The sequence below is a fragment of the Oryza glaberrima genome, chromosome 4 (assembly GCF_000147395.1).
Source record: "Oryza glaberrima chromosome 4, OglaRS2, whole genome shotgun sequence".
Lineage (NCBI taxonomy): Eukaryota > Viridiplantae > Streptophyta > Magnoliopsida > Poales > Poaceae > Oryza > Oryza glaberrima.
In genome coordinates this window covers 1,482,786-1,499,219 of record NC_068329.1, presented here as the reverse complement: position 1 = coordinate 1,499,219, position 16,434 = coordinate 1,482,786, and the positions used below count along the sequence as shown (strand labels likewise).

Here is a 16,434-nt window from a genome sequence, read left to right as displayed (position 1 = left end):
TATAGTATTGGTACCGGTTTTTCCTAATCAATCGGCACCTATAGATCCATAAAGGTGTTGGTTCTTTATTTTTCATCGTGTGGAGGTGGGAAAATGCCTATAGGTGCCAGTTTTAAATGAACCGGCACCAATAAGGCTGGTCCCTATGAGTGTTTTTACTAGTGTTACATATTTAATTTTGAAATTTACAGTATAAATACACTAAAATTACATATATAATTTATGAAATTACAATGTAAATACATATATACTGATTATTTTTTCATGAAAAATATGATGGTATATAATTATTCTATTAAATCTTCATGGTGTTTATCAATGAATAGCCTGTGCAATGCACGGGCTGACGGTTAGTTGTTCCTAATTACGAGATGCAAGGACTAGGTGCCTCCACATACCGGCCACCAGATTTCTGAAGAGGTTGCACATCAGAAAAACATGGAGCTCCTTACTTCATGATGCAGGCGAGTCAGCTCGGGTAGGGATGTATGGTCTCCTTGGCTGGACGACGCATTTTGCTAATTTATTTGTCTACAATATAATTAATTGCAAAGAAAATTGTATGGGATATTTTTAAGTTCATATCCATTTAGCTAATTTTCAACAAGCGTACATCATCGTGTTTGATCAATTATGTGTACATTGCAAAATTGTTGTACACTGCAAAATTGTTAACAACAATGGATGTGTAATTTGATTCAACAAATGTGAATTCATGTAAAAAAATCATAAATAATAACAAAATATGAGTATTTATATATCTACAAGGTTTCTCGACATTTTGCGATAAAACATGGGTTCCTTGAAATAAATCAAAATATCTGGCATTTATTTTAGAATACCCCAAAATACCTGGGTTTTTGTGAAATTTACTCTTAAAAAAATCTAAAGCCAGCATTCAAAAAATACGGTGGGTTGACATAGTTGACATTTTTATATTTTATTAGAATTTTCATACATGTAAATAATTAGTTTTCACCAAGACTTTAGCCACAAATAGAAACTTCGCTATTCAGATCAAACATCTAACATAATATTACATAAAATACTTCCTGGGCTACATTGCATAAACACATATAGTTAACATGCTACATCTGAAGCAGATGGATTTGCCCTTTATTTATACCAAACCGGACAACTGTCGATCAAATTAGGAGATCTTGGAGTAGATATCTTCAATCACAATGCGAACCGCAATGGGGATTCGAACCCAGTGGTCGCCACCATCGTGCCATGCCAAGCTTCCAAACCTATAGTCCCCTTGAATCTGCCTCCTCGTCACCTTGAAGGTCACCTTGAAGCTCTGCACCTTCTTCTCCTTGCTGAACACCAGAACTGCTGGCTTGACGGCCATCTCAACACCGTCCGGGGGCTGGAGGAACGCCTTGTACACTGCATTGTCCTGGCCGACATTGGTGACTGTGCGTGTTGCAGCCTGGTACGTCCTGAGGTTGGGTATAGTGATGGACGGGAGGTTCAGGTCAGCAAGTGATCCTTTTGCTGTGGTGCAATTGTCCCCTGAGCCTAATCCTGCCATGCAATTGAAGAACTTGAAGTAATCTAACGGGTCGATGTCATAGATGAGGCCTGGATCAGTTGCCATGTTTGGATTAACAAACCCTGCTCCATAATCGAAAGGATCGGCAATCTTTGGAAGTTTTCCATTAGCTTGTATCGGCACACCGTAGTTGTCATAGGTAAGTGCTGCATGTGAAGAAATATAATGATCAGAACGTAACTAACTCAAACTATACATCAAATGAAGATATTTGCTTGGCGAGTGGCCTGCAAGAATGCAAAATGTTAAGAGGACAAAACGTTGTAGTGAACTCGTTAGCATGTGCTGGTCGCTCTGGGATAGCGTCATATTGCTGCTCGCATGGTCATGAAAATAAGTTCACTCGTAATGAAGTTAATGAAGTTATAATGTACTCTTTCTCCAAATTATACATGCTATCTGGTATTGATAAAATGAAAGTTTCCCTACCCGCCAAAAATAAATATGGCCCATAACAAGGTCCATTTGAAATGACAAAGTATTAGCGCAAATTATGTTCTATTCTCCAAATTCAACATGTTGTTTATGGAAGGAACAAAATTTACCTGTAGTCATGATTGCGGATTTGAGAGCAGCTGGTGACCATTGAGGATGCAAAGACTTGAGTACCGCAATGATCCCACTCACATGGGGGCAAGACATAGATGTTCCAGATAGAAAATGATATGGAGCATGTTCATAGATGGTAGTCTTTGGTGAAGCAGCTAAAATAGAAACCCCTGGTGCAGCAATGTCAGGCTGCAATTAAAGAGAACATTATGTTATGATAACATAATGTTAAGTTGACGAAGGGGAGAACACGTCAAACATTGATAGAATCAAGTTGGTCAAAATAACAATTAATATATGATTGTAACGCCTACAGTTATTTATTCAACTCATAGGGAACATATATATCAAGATAGATAGGACTAATTTTACCTTGAGAACCCCAGGATAGATAGGACTGGGCCCCCTCGACGAGAAAACTGCTACTTTGGGGGCAGAAACTTCAGTTCCAATGGTTGTTCGGGTGAATGATATCTTCATTTTTGGTGTGCCATCATTTTCTCCGCTATTGTATTGTATGTGTTGAAAGAAAGAGAAAATGGATTGTTAATTAAATCATGGATGGAAGAGAATATATAGGTACTGGTTAGGTAACGGGTACCAGGAAAGGGTTCTGTAGTAGTGGAATGCAATCAATCAATTATTGAAACACATAAACTAAACTAATATGGTAAGAAGAAGGTGTTATATAAATAATCAATTAAAATGTTCCAAAAATTAATATATTGATCAGTGTGTTTTTTTTTCTAAATTTGAAATAAACGCTCGCAACGATATTATGTATGTACAACCCCATAATGTATTAAGTTGCCTACTTGATGTACTGGTATATCCTGTAGGTGATCTCGTAGTCGACTGGGACAAAGGGAACGGGCAAAGTGAGGAGGTCATCTCCCAGCAGTAAGTCGGTGTTGTACTGAGGCAAGATCACCCCTTTTCCTCCTTTCTCACCCGTTGCCTTGGTGATGTTGTAGTAGTCTAGCTGCACATCGAACTTTGTTCCGAAGCAGAAGACAATCTTCCCCTTCACTGTGTTGTCGATATTGCCAGCATTGCAGCTGCAGGAGGAGATAGCTCATTAATTAATTATTATGTGTGTATATATATATACTATATATGTTGGAGTACTAGCTAGCTTGTAGCATAAACGATCGATGTTGAAGCCAGATTTTATTTGCTATGATGACTATCACGGAATCCCTGATCTGTGATGAGTTACAACCCATTTCTATGTCAGGTATAGGCCTCGCGTCTGACGAGTTGTCAATGATGATGACAAAATCTCATCTCTAACAGGTAAACAACCATCACAAATAAGCCATCAATGATGGGTGGATAAGTTATTTGTACCAGAATCAACTTTGACGGGTCATAACTCACGAACCATCCCTGATGAAAAGTTAGGAATCACAATTTTTGAATGTCAAATGCCAAAAAAAGCTAAGAAAATAATTTGAATATAGATAACTAACCCCTATACGTGGTCACACAGTATCCACATGTATTTTGATTAATCGAGCAATATAGACATGCATGCATTTGATAAGTTTCAAACTCGAGACTTTCCTCTCTGCGAAGAGCATCCCTACTATACATGCTAATTAATTGCTCTTTCGATGTCTTTTTTACTATCTCTATCCAAATCATGTAAGATATAGTTAACACTCTAGATGACTTCAAATAAAAAGGTTATCAACTAAAAGGTGTCGTTTATACATTTTAAAATAGATCCGACTTTATAATGAATATTCGGGTATGTGGATGATCTCAAATAAAAATGTTGTCAATTATAAACTAAATCCTGCCAATTAATTTCTTCATCCAAATTAAAAACATATTACTTTTTTATCAAGATTAAGGGAAAATTAGCTCATCTTGCTTCTAATAAAGATATCAAAGGAGTGTATGGATGTATGCAACTAATGAGTATTAAGATAACTCCTCGGGTTTCGATCAAAAATTTGTTTTATCTGTTCATCTAAGTCTTAGATACATGTAGACTTCAAATATAACTAACTTATTAGAAAAATCAAAATATGAAATACATCTAATATTTTTAGACGGAGGAAGTATAAAGTTGTTGATATTATTGAGATCTACAACTTTTTATGTATCATAGGTTTCCATCTAAGATTATTTGCAAAATTCAAAAATTTAAATTTTCACACATCATTGACAGCCGTAACTACCACTCATCAAAAATAACGTTATCTGTGACGTATGGTAGTTCTAACCCATCGTAGATGAGTGGTCTCATCTGTGACGGTTCACACCACTATGACATGCCATCTATGGTGGATCATAGTTGTGATCTGTAATCGATCATCTGTGACGGGTTATATTTATGACCCATTAAATATGACCTTATATATGTGTGTGTGAATGACAAGTCATTCCCAATAGCCATTTTTTAACTTTAGAGAAAAGTCATCTCTTATGGATCATGTTGACTAGTCACAGGTGATCCATCAAGGATATCTCCAGATCTATAGCAGTGGATGCAACTCAATAAGGCCTTGTTCAGTTAATCTCCTTGAGAGAGATTAGAGGGGATTTATTCCATACCTATTGTGGTGTGGAATTATTACCACTCAATCGCCTCCAATCCTATTCAATCCCTTCAAACCGAACAAGTCCTAAAGGAGTAAGATAAGAGTTGTTGAGAGATGAATATTCATACCCTATCTTATTATAAAGTTAGTGCACACTAACTCTTAAAGCTCAACATGCAAGTGTACCAAATAATCACCCACTAGCAATTGTTACAGTAGTTTAAATCACAAGTGTGCCACATTATTAGTCACTAGCAATTATTATCTAGAGTATTTTAAATATTATGCAAATATGACATATCATTTTTAATTTTGTTGTATTTTTAGAGCTCAATATGCAGGCAATGTCAAATGATTATCTCCACATCATTTTCACATTATTCAAAAATGCACATATATCATTTTATAATGCATAATATGTATTTATCCATATATCCCGCAGCAAAACGTGATGTATCTACTAGTACTATATACGTTGGTTAACACGAGCGTTTTTTTCTTTTTATTTTTTTTTACCATATGCACGTAGTATTCATAACACGGTTACATATGTTCCTTCAACAACATGAGAGGAATTAATTGTCATCTATTTTAGTTATTTTCTTTCCCACACTTACTCGTCTCGCACGAAAAGTTTTATCTCACTGAATTGGCTTGTACTTTTCCCTGAAACAACAAAGGATTGTGCCTGCAAGCATCACCAGATTGGTCAAAATTAACTAGATCGAGTTCAAGTCAGAATAAATAAACTGCAAGCACATCATAGATAGATTGTACTGAACAACTCAGACAGTAAATGATATATATACCACAAACTTATCATTATTTCCCAAGGTGATAACCACAGGGAATGACCGATCCATGGTGGCTGCAGCAACAGTTAGCAGCCATGGCGATGAGTTTTCCACCGTCTGAGCGATGGGTCCATCATTCCCAGCAGAGTATACAACTGGGATGCCCTTGGCAACGACGTGCAAGGTTCCTTGATTTTCAAATGGACCACCAATAGAAAGTGATAGTATATCAACACCATCGTGGACAGCATCATCCATAGCTTTCAACTGGCCAGCAGTTGAGCAGCCGCCCCCGGACCAACAAGTCTTGTACATGGCTACTCGTGCACGAGGCGCGCCACCCCGAACTGTCCCGGTAGCTAGACCAAGAATGCTAGCATTGTGGACGATGTTGCCACCGGCTGTCGAGGCCGTGTGCGTGCCATGGCCGTCCACATCCCTAGGAGATAGAATTTCATTCTTGCTCATCCTACTTAGAGTATCGTCATCGATGTACCACCGTGCACCGATAAGTTTTCGGTTGCAACTTTTGGCCTCGAACGAGGGGCCGACTTGGCAAATTCCTTTCCATTTGGATGGAGGGGGGCCATATCCATCATCAGCGAAGCTGGGTGACTCGGGTGTGATACCTACAAGATAACAGAAAATGATTGAAATTATAAATGATGTTTTATAACACACAATTTGTTTAAACAATGATAAAATCCCATGTATACCCTTGAGAATTCGTTCAATCTCTTGTGTGTCCTTTAATTTTACCTCATCCCTTATATACCCCTGAGATATCATTTTGATCTACTCTATGCTCATTCCGTTAGTTGACCATGATTTGACTCTTAAATATTTTTGAAATTGACTATATTACCCCTCTCTTATACTTATGTGCTAGTTTAGTGATAAAAACACAATTCTTGTATTAAACAATATCTATTTGTAAAACAAACAAAGTAATATAATTATTTGACAACAAATTTTAAAAATAAATCTAAAACCTTTTAAATAAATTTTAAATTAACTTTTATGTAATTCGTACTATGCTTTCATCAAAATTTGAGCCCAATTAATAAAATAATTTTGTTTTGTCAAAAAAATAAATTTGTTCAACAATTCAAATTTTATTTTTCGAATTTTACAATAAATAATTATGCCCCATTTGATTTTACCTTGGATTATAATTTTTCACATTATGAATTATGAAATAGATAGCATATAATTATGGAAAATGGGTAATATAGTCATTTTAGAAAAATCTAACAGCGGTCAACTAACGGAATATGGATAGAGGTGATCAAAATGAAAACTTAAGGGCATGTAGGGGATGAGACAAAATTCAGCGGTAGTGAATAGATTGCGAAACTTTTCATATAGAGTCCAACAGTTGGAGCTGCCCTGAGCACTCTTCCACAGGTGCTAATTTCAACGGTGGAAACAGCGTACAGGTGAGGGAGAGGAGTTTTCAACCGCTTTGGGCTAGCTCCAGCTTCCATGGCCCCTCCATATGCATGGTTGAGAGAGAAAAGGATAGAGATAATGGTAACTAGGAAGGAGAAGAAATGGATAGAGATTGATAAGTGGGCCATCAAATTATCACTATTGCTGTGTTTAGATTCAAAATTTGGATCCAAACTTCAGTCCTTTTCTATCACATGAACCTGTCATACACACACAACTTCTCAGTCATAATATCTCCAATTTCAACCAAAATCCAAACTTTGCGCTGAACTAAACACAGCCTATGTGAAAAGCTACTTAGTACTGCCACGCCAATCAAATTATTACCATGTGAAAGCTACATAATACTAAAACTGTTCCAGACTGAACTAGGGGTAATTCATCCAAATTAAAAGTTGAGGGGTTGGTAAAAAAACCTAGTTTTAGAGTTTAGGACGGTAATTCATACCATCGTAATAGTTTAGGGTAACTCAGACTTTTTTGATAAATCTTTTAACCTCTGTAACTTTATACTAGGACCCTTTTGTGTTTGCATAACGTGAATACCAAAATTGTAGCCACAAGATGAATGGATGAACCTACAACTTCACCATCCAACCTGCATATTGTTACTCCCTTCAGCAGTAAATATTTAGCATTTAAAACAAAATTTGCTCAAACTTGGTCAGCAATATATTAGAATAAGCTTATAAAATCTAATAAGTTCATCATATTATGCTAGTACCATTCAATGACGGAGCTTGCAGAAGAACTTGGGGTATTAACTAGTACATGGCTGTTTTGAAATTACTCTATTTTTGGAAGAGTAAATAACACAAACCCCTATAGTTTGGGACTTATTTTTTATGAAACCCTATGTGTTAATTTGGGGGTTTGTTTAAAAAAATACCCCATGTACGTACTGAGGCAATCCATTTCATACTGAACAGCCACTTCCATCAGGCTCCCGTTAGCTTCCATTTCAAAGATTACGGCACCACTGCAGGCTTTGGAATTAACAGGAATTCAGCGCAAGGGTGCATCAACATCATTGGGGTGGAAAAAAAAAAAGCTCATAGCACGTGGCATATATCGTCTCGTAGCGTGCTTGGTTTGGATTGATTTGAACTTGTAGTTATAATGAGTTGATTTGAACTCATAGTTATAATGAGTCGAACCTAGCTAGTCTTTTAATCTCGTGTACAAGCGATCACCATCCATATCTTCAAGTAGCTCGTGCTTCTTAAGAACTAGTGTTTATCATTTAATTACATCTAAATTATTTGTATTTAGTGAATTCTTTATTTGTTATTGTTTATTATTATGTTTGTATACGATAAAACAATAAATTTAAAACTATATAAAAGTGAAATAGATATGTTAACAAGCATAAAAAAACTTAACGATAAGCCAGCTCATGAGCCGAGTCGAGATAGGCTTTTAGCTTGATCGTGAAGGTAAACGAGCCTAGCCGTCTAGATATCACTGGATGCCGCCTATGAGGTCATCACTGGTGGCACGATCGAGCAGCAGCTCAGCTACCTCCCAAGAATATGAAGAAGTAATATCTTAATTACCTGTGTCAATAACACCGATAATAATGTCGTCCCCATAATTAGCTTTAGCAAGCAGGCCATTTGGTTGCCTGTAGTCCATTCCAAGAAAATCCCAGCTTCGACTGGTATGCAATTCATGGATTTGGTTCTCTCTCACGCTCACCACTTCAGGTAACCCTAGAATATTAATGGCAATTGGAATTGTCACAACATATATATGGTGCATACATATATGGTCCTTAATTATTTTTTATCTTTACAAGAAAAAGATTAATTAATTACCTCGTATCATGCTCGCTTGTTCTTTTGTGAGCCTGGCAGCAAAGCCAGAGAAACTGTACCTGTAGCTGTGCACAATCGACTCAAGAGCCTCCTCCTTGCTTCAGCCAATTTGCCATAGATTAGTTTAATAATACACAATTAATTTATTCACAATATATGTATGTGTGTGTGTGTGTATATATATATATAGTTATTTTATTTTGCGGGGAATGTATTCAGTAATTTAGTGATAGCTCAAATCCTACCCTACATATATTCGTCTATCAATGCATAAACGCATCAGCGTGTCGCTCACCTGCACATATTAACTATACTGCTAAAAATTTTGTGTGGTGATTTTTTTTTCGTCAGACGGAGAAGCACACACTTCTACACAAATTTATTAATTATGCACTTAATTACCCTTTTCAATATAATTTACTCTCACTACGTCGGACTCCATGTTTCAATTAAAGCAACTAGGAAGGTAGCCCGTGCATATGCGCGGGCACCTTTACTTAGTGCTGTTTGAAATTTTGTTATGATGTTTATGTATAAGTTCTTTTTTAAAAAAATATATCTTTTTTACTTTTGAAAATCTGCATTTATCAATAATTTGTTAGGGATTGTTTTGAAAGTTGGTTTTGTTCACTGGACAAACGGATGTGCGCTAAGAGGGGGCCATGTTCTTAGACATTTGTCTGCATGCATGCTAGCTATGCAGCTAAGTTGGACCGATGGGGACGTTGGGACATTTGACAGTTGTCTGCGACATCCTACTTCAGTGAAGTGCCCTATGTTTTTTTAAAAGAATGTGACCTATGTTGCTCATAAATATTGTGTGCGCTTACATACAACCAATTTGCAAGATATTGTCCCTCCAACCATATTATTTTTGGGCTAACTATTTTACACGAAGTGAGAACAAAAGTGTAACCGGGGTGATATTTGAAAGTGGGTGTACCAGTTGGATGAGCTAGGTTATGTTGTTCTAGAGGATAGGTTGTTACAAATTGTAAACTATAATTACTTGAATAGAGCTGGTTCATATGAAACTATAATTTATATTACACGTGCTTAGATTTTTTTAAAAAAATATTTATCATCTTAATTTAAACTGTAATACTTTTTTTACACTAAAGATGCCTTTGTAGATTTTAGGATATATTAGTTTAAGAACTTTTTTATTAAAAAATGTGGTAATATGATTTCTTTATCTAACTAAATTAAGACATACGACCCACGTACTTCTGTTTGCTTCTCCTACCTCCATCCATAAATTGAAGGATTTAAATTTTATGGTAGATTATAAGAGATTATAAATACTACTCGTACTATTCAACCATCTCTCATTTAATTTTTATCCAATATTACTATAACCACCTTATAATTCTCCACCTACCCATATTTAATGAGACTTATTTAATAAGGGAAAAATACCTCTTATTGGGTATCTTAGTATTTTTTTTCATTCGTCCTTATTTCCCATAAAATTATATGATACATTATAGGCAGAAGGTAGTAATTAAAAAGAGCTTAATTTGTAGACGGATTTATTTGTACCTGTGGATTGATTTAGCTTTACATATTTGTATAGTTAAATAGACCACATATACATGATGAGAGATATAATTAAGTTGGTAGAAAGTCTTTACATGTTTAGTGGTACATAGTAATTGTATTTTAAGAAAAGGTGGTTATTTTGTCAGCGGTAATTTTTAGGATTTTCTTTTATTCAGTGGTTAACTTAATTGCCGTATGGAAAAAAAGAGGCGACAACCTATGGGTTCATCTTGTCCGTGAGGAGGGAAGTGGATACGTGCGTTGTACGTATGAAATAAATCTGACGGTCTTATCGATTGGTAATTATTTTAAGATATAGATTTAATAGTTTAAAATAAGGTACACATGTTTGGGTAAGACGATTTTTTCCTGAATCTGTTATATTTACTTTAGTTTATTGGAGCATCATGTGGTGGCTTAGGACGTTTATAGAAAGCCACGTGGCAACTTGAGAGCGTTAGTAGGACGTTTAATGGACTTTTAGTAACAATAATAGATAATTCATATCATGTTAATTAATATATCAATCTATAATTAAATAATTTGTAGGTGTAGTGCCCAGATAATTTTTTATGGGTCCGCCACTCAAAAAAAGGAAGGGTGTATATCCAATTGATGCCCCCAATAATTTTTTTTTCTGAGTTTCCACTGAAAATTAAGGATATATAAATCTAACTGACGTATTATAATTTTTATATAAAAGCATAAATACTAAGAGAATATTTATAGCTATCTAATTAATTTTTTATAGCATGTATTTGTTGTTAGCTAGAAATAGGAAAGAAATAGGAGAGATGGAAGGGGACGGAGGGAGTACGTACATATATTTTTTTTCTTTTTGAAACGTATTAGGTGAACGTGTGAACGGAGAGGGAAACATACATATTTTTTTTGAATATAAGATTTAGTGGTGAAAATTAATAATTTAATAGGTTAAAATATTGGGTGCACCGGTTTAAATGAAAGTGCCACATGGTGATATGTGAGCGTTTGGAGGAGTGCCACGTGGCGATGTAGGAGCGTTTGTAGGAACGTGTGAACGGAGAGGGAAACATACATATTTTTTTTGAATATAAGATTTAGTGGTGAAAATTAATAATTTAATAGGTTAAAATATTGGGTCCACCGGTTTAAATGAAAGTGCCACATGGCGATATGTGAGCGTTTGTAGGAGTGCCACGTGGCGATGTAGGAGCGTTTCTAGGAAGTTTAATGGACTTTTAGTATATAATAGATAGATAAAAGATAGATAGATAGATAGATAGATGTGTTATTTTCCATTATTTGTCTATTAGGGCAGGTGCAAAGATAGAAACCAGTACAACCACCCCCAAATATTTTACCATTGCACATGCCCAGTTGCTACATTTGTGTATGTTTTCAATTTAACATGTTATATTATCGAACACATCATATTTTTTATTCTATATTTTTTAATGATATACAGACATGTGTCTCTTTCATTTTGTTTTGTCGGTTCCCATGTATCTATCATTGGGTGTTAGTTAGCTTTTGCATATAAGAGGTACTTCATTTAATCATTAACAAATGTTGTCACTTTTGACAAGTATATATATTATTCAAAAAAAATTTCCATATCATTTTTTTCCATACTCAAATTTTTACTTAGATTCAACTCTAAATATGTTACTAATACATGGATATGAATTTATTTACTTTTGCTAGGTAGCATGACCAGTTGAGAACGACAAGTAGTTGTAAATGGAGAGAGTAACAATGTGCATTCGTACCTCCCCAAAATGGATGCGAGAATGTCATGGTGGGAGTCAGTGACGACATCAGCATCATCATGTTGTCTCTCCCCAAGGTAGACAATGTATATCTTCAAATATTTATCACCAATTAATTAATCAACAATGAATGCACCTCATTATATAGTTACTACATGCATCTAGAGGGAAAATCACAACTAAAACTGAAAGAAGGGGAAAACGCAATTGCCCCTTTGAAATAATATTATTGTCGATGGATAGTTACAATTAGGGGTGCACGACAAGCTCATGGCTAGTGGTTGGCTCAGCTCGTAACGTTTTTTAATGAGCTGAGCTGACATTTTAGCTCAGCTCGAATTGGCTCGCGAGCTATTCATGAGCGAAAGGAGCCAAGAATAGCCCAGTTCACAAGCTCAAGCCTGCCACCTCATACCAGCCCAACAAGAATAAAAAAGCCCAATAAGCCTGGCCCCAAAAAAGGCGCACAGAAATTCCAAATCCTAAGTCCTAGTCTCCCTTCCCTCATTCCTTACTCTAGTAACCAGCCACTAGTTGTGTAGGTTCCAGGAGAAGCGCATCCCATGCCGCCACCCACCGGCATCTACCCCCCTTCCCTCCCCCAGTCCTAGCACCGACACACCGCCAGCCCAGCCCTTGCGCCCTCGTCGTCACCACCAATTATCATCTACCATGCCCCTCACCAGTCGCCTCCACTGGCTACTGAGGTCGTGGAGGTCACGGTGGCCCACCTCATCGCTGCCCGCGGCAGTCATGGCTCCACCTCTACCTCATCTTCGTGGAGAAGACCAATGAGCAGGAGCAAAGCAAGTCCACCGCTAGTGCCATCAAGATCCAAATCATGGAGCAAATGTTAGAGCAAACCAAGGAGCAAGTAGATCTGCCTTGTTAATTTTGGCTGGTGATTTGTTTGCTTGGTCTTCTGGTTGGTTACAATTTAACCAGGCTTCCAGGTACAGGCAAAGCTTGGGTGTGTTAATGTATGAAATATAACATATTCCTTGATGTGTACAAAAATTTCATTCCAAGACTGTGATTTGCGAGTTGCTATTCAATTGTAAAAATGTTTCTGGCATAGCTGCTATAATCTTTGAGACTTTGATGTGTTTCTTTGAAGTGAAGACTAGTCCAAATTGTCCTGGGTCGTGAGCTAAACGAGCTAGCTCGAGCTTCCAGGCGAGCTGAGCTAGGGTTCTAGCTCGTTAGCGGCGATTGCTAGGGCTAGCTTCATTTGATAGGGCCAGGAAAATACTAGCATCACGGATAACACATATACAAGTGGGTGAAAGCAGAAAAAACATCCTGCACTTTCGCAAGGAAAAAGGATGGGCAGTAACACACGAGGAGAAAGAGCATATAATCCATGAACATTTCAGAGGAATAATGGGGATCCCTGAGCCAAGGGGACAAAAGCTAAATTGACAAGCACTGGAAATCCTGGCTTCAAACCTAGCTAGAATAGAAGAGTTATTCACGAAAGAGGAGATGCGAAAAGCAATCAACAAAATACCTTCAGACAAGGCATGCATATACTCCAGATGGATAGACAGGAATTTTCTTCAAGGCTTGCTGGGACGTAATCAAGAAAGACATCCTAGTAATGTTCAACTCGATATACATTCTATGATATGCCAACTTGGCCGTCAAAAACGTCACAAACATAGTACTAATGCAAAAAAACAAGAGGCCAACAACATCAAAGACTATCAACCGATTAGCTTGGTTCATGGAGTGGCAAAGATCCTTTCCAAAGTTCCAAACTGCTAGCCTTATGGCTTATGCAAAATATGCAGGACCTCATTTCACCAAATTAGACCGCATTCGTCAATTAAAGGACGAGGTATCCATGATATAACTTCCTCTATGTCTAAATTAAAACCTAGGAATATATATATAGATAATTAATTAAGGGAACGTCTCATCATCTTACATATATATACCTTTTAAGTTGTGCTCTGCTGGCTGGATGTTTGCAATGGCAGAAGGAGAGCAGCGAGGAGGACGACGATGACGAGTCGCCAAAGGCTACCTCTACTACAAGCTTCAGCCATGAGTGTAACTAGAGAACTTATAATTGGGATTTGATAGAGCTTAATAATTAACTGGCGAGCTTGGTATACATGTACCAAGGCTTTCATCGTCTGCTATTTATACTCATCCTACGTGTGATAGAAAGACGCCGATGGATTTACGGAAAACCAGGTAGTTGGTACAGTGTGCTAGGCATCCTGACTTGGAGGATATCTATATAATTATTTAGTTAATTTTCTACCAATTGGGTGGCCAACAGCGATGTGCAATGGCGACTGCTTAATTAATTATCAACAGTTTCTGGCGTGTTCCTTGCTAGCATCGATCACTCCAACCGTGACTGTTCATCAACTCTGCATCGCATGCACACATGCACCTACGCCCAATTAAGAGCGATATATGCGCATAAGTTTCAATACTTTTACGATATAATTTACTAGCAGTATATGCTGTCAATTAATATATAAAGTAAACGTTACGAAAATTTGCACATCAAGACATGCATGCATGGGCGCAGAGGCCTTGGAGCTGGGTACCACATGGTCGTGAAGGGTATAAGTGGGCAGTCCCGCTACCCGCATAAAAACCCGCTTGCTAGTTCATTTCCCATGTAGTAGTACAAAATTTAGAAGAAAAAATAAACTAGAAGTACCATAAGCAGGCTAAAAAAATCCGCTTGCTCGCCCCGCTTGCATCCTTAATTGTCGTCCATGCATGAAAAAGTGCATGACTTTTTCACGGGGAGTGGATCATCCCTCGAGAGGATATCCTTCGTTGCTTGTATGTCACTTAAATGGCTATAAAAAAAAATTTAAGAACATGTATTAACATTTGTCGACTGATATATTACTCCATAAACATGTAGGTTCAAATTCAACTTCTACATCTCACAATAAAAAAACAATTTAAACTATAGCTAGTTAACAAATAAAATTGTTTTTTAGTTGCAAGACGCAGAAGTTGAATTTAAACCTGTATGTTTGTTTTTGTTTTTTTAGAATTACATAGTACAACGTAGACACTCACAACGCACGCGCACTCACCCCTATGAATAAACGCACGCAAACCCTACCCCTATGAGCATATTCGAAGACTAGGCCGGCAAATCCTGGAGAGATTGACGAAGTCACCACATTAAACCTGCATGTTTGTGCAGTGATATATCACATGTTAATACATCTTCTCAAATGATTTTAATTTTTTTATAACCATTTAAGTGACATGCAAATAACGATGACACATCCCCTTGAGGGATCAAAATAGTTCCTTTCTCACGTGGGTGCGTAGTGTTTGTCTACTCTAGATGAGGTGGAGGACCTGTTAGGGTTTTGGGTGTGTCGAAGGCGAGAAGAAGAGGAGAGGAGATATTGATGAAAATAAATCGAATCGATTTCCAGGCGGCGATGCAACGCACGGACTTGCGGTGCTTTGCCAGCAGCCTGACCGTGGTCCATTGTGAACAATGATGGGAAAGGTTAATGGGATCGAGGAAAAAAAACATTCATCGTTAGGTTATACTCTGTGAATCTACGGAATTACCCAATGCAAAAACACAGAAATTAAGCTAAAATTTTATATTGCAATCAATTTTAGCGGGTGAGCAAATTAATCTTAACCCTTCAACCATTCATACGGGTACTATATATACTGCTAAAATTATAGCGTAAAGTTCTCTAATAATTATATCCACTAGAGTATTTTTGTTGTTCTTGAGAATATATTATTATAAACTGCACCTCATTATTTTTAATTAATTCACAATACCAGTTTACAATTAAAAATCTAAATGGTAATACCCTTATTGTACCTATTTGCACATACTCTAGTTAAGTACCAGTGAGCAATTTGGAACTTATTGCAGTACCAACTACGCAAGTTTATGTGCCATTGGCGCAGTTTACTCTTTTATTTACCATCTCAAGTCACCAGGAGTTGGTAACAGGGGTAGAACTTACATGGAAATTAAGAGGCAACAAGTCTTTCCACGTTATAACCTTTTGGATAGCGTGGGTGGTACAAGTCCTGAAAGTAGTTGAATCTGCGCCTTAGCGGATGGCTCTTGTTTTTCTCCAACTCATGCTTAAGAATGGTAAAAAGAATTACAATTTAGTGCTAGAAAATGAAATATCCCCTTAGAAGTACCGCGTCTATACTCTACTAATTATTTTACAGTTCCACATTTGAAGTGGTCGCTATAATATCGTCTCCACGCTATCCAAATTACCAATCCTTTTGCTTTGTTGAAAGACATATCACATGGAAACGACCAAATCCCTTTGGAAAGGTTCCTCGCAAAGAAAAAAATCACTATGAAATTAAGATGCAAAACATGACCAGTTATGCAACGTATGAATGGTAGCCAATTTTTCAATCAAATGGGGAAGGATG

General features: G+C 37.0%; 1 protein-coding gene across 1 annotated transcript; it reads right to left on the bottom strand.

Annotated features, from left to right (window-relative positions):
- Positions 1–923: 923 nt before the first annotated feature.
- On the bottom strand, positions 924–14,108 carry LOC127771292 (subtilisin-like protease SBT3.9). The gene is made up of 10 exons (XM_052297172.1): positions 13,956–14,108; positions 12,016–12,107; positions 8,723–8,820; positions 8,462–8,617; positions 5,469–6,082; positions 5,277–5,347; positions 2,923–3,165; positions 2,480–2,612; positions 2,104–2,296; positions 924–1,704 (listed from the first exon to the last, which is right to left on the bottom strand). Exons 3-10 carry the CDS (start codon positions 8,730–8,732, stop codon positions 1,151–1,153), a joined length of 1,974 nt encoding a protein of 657 aa, XP_052153132.1. The 5' UTR covers positions 8,733–8,820; positions 12,016–12,107; positions 13,956–14,108; the 3' UTR covers positions 924–1,150.
- Positions 14,109–16,434: the final 2,326 nt, after the last annotated feature.

Excerpts from the sequence above, each read along its gene's own strand:
- LOC127771292 (XM_052297172.1), bottom strand. Across the intron at positions 6,083-8,461 it reads TATCGGTGTTATTGACACAG|GTATCACACCCGAGTCACCC; the intron begins GTAATTAAGATA and ends GTTATCTTGTAG. Across the intron at positions 5,348-5,468 it reads GAAATAATGATAAGTTTGTG|GCACAATCCTTTGTTGTTTC; the intron begins GTATATATATCA and ends TGATGCTTGCAG.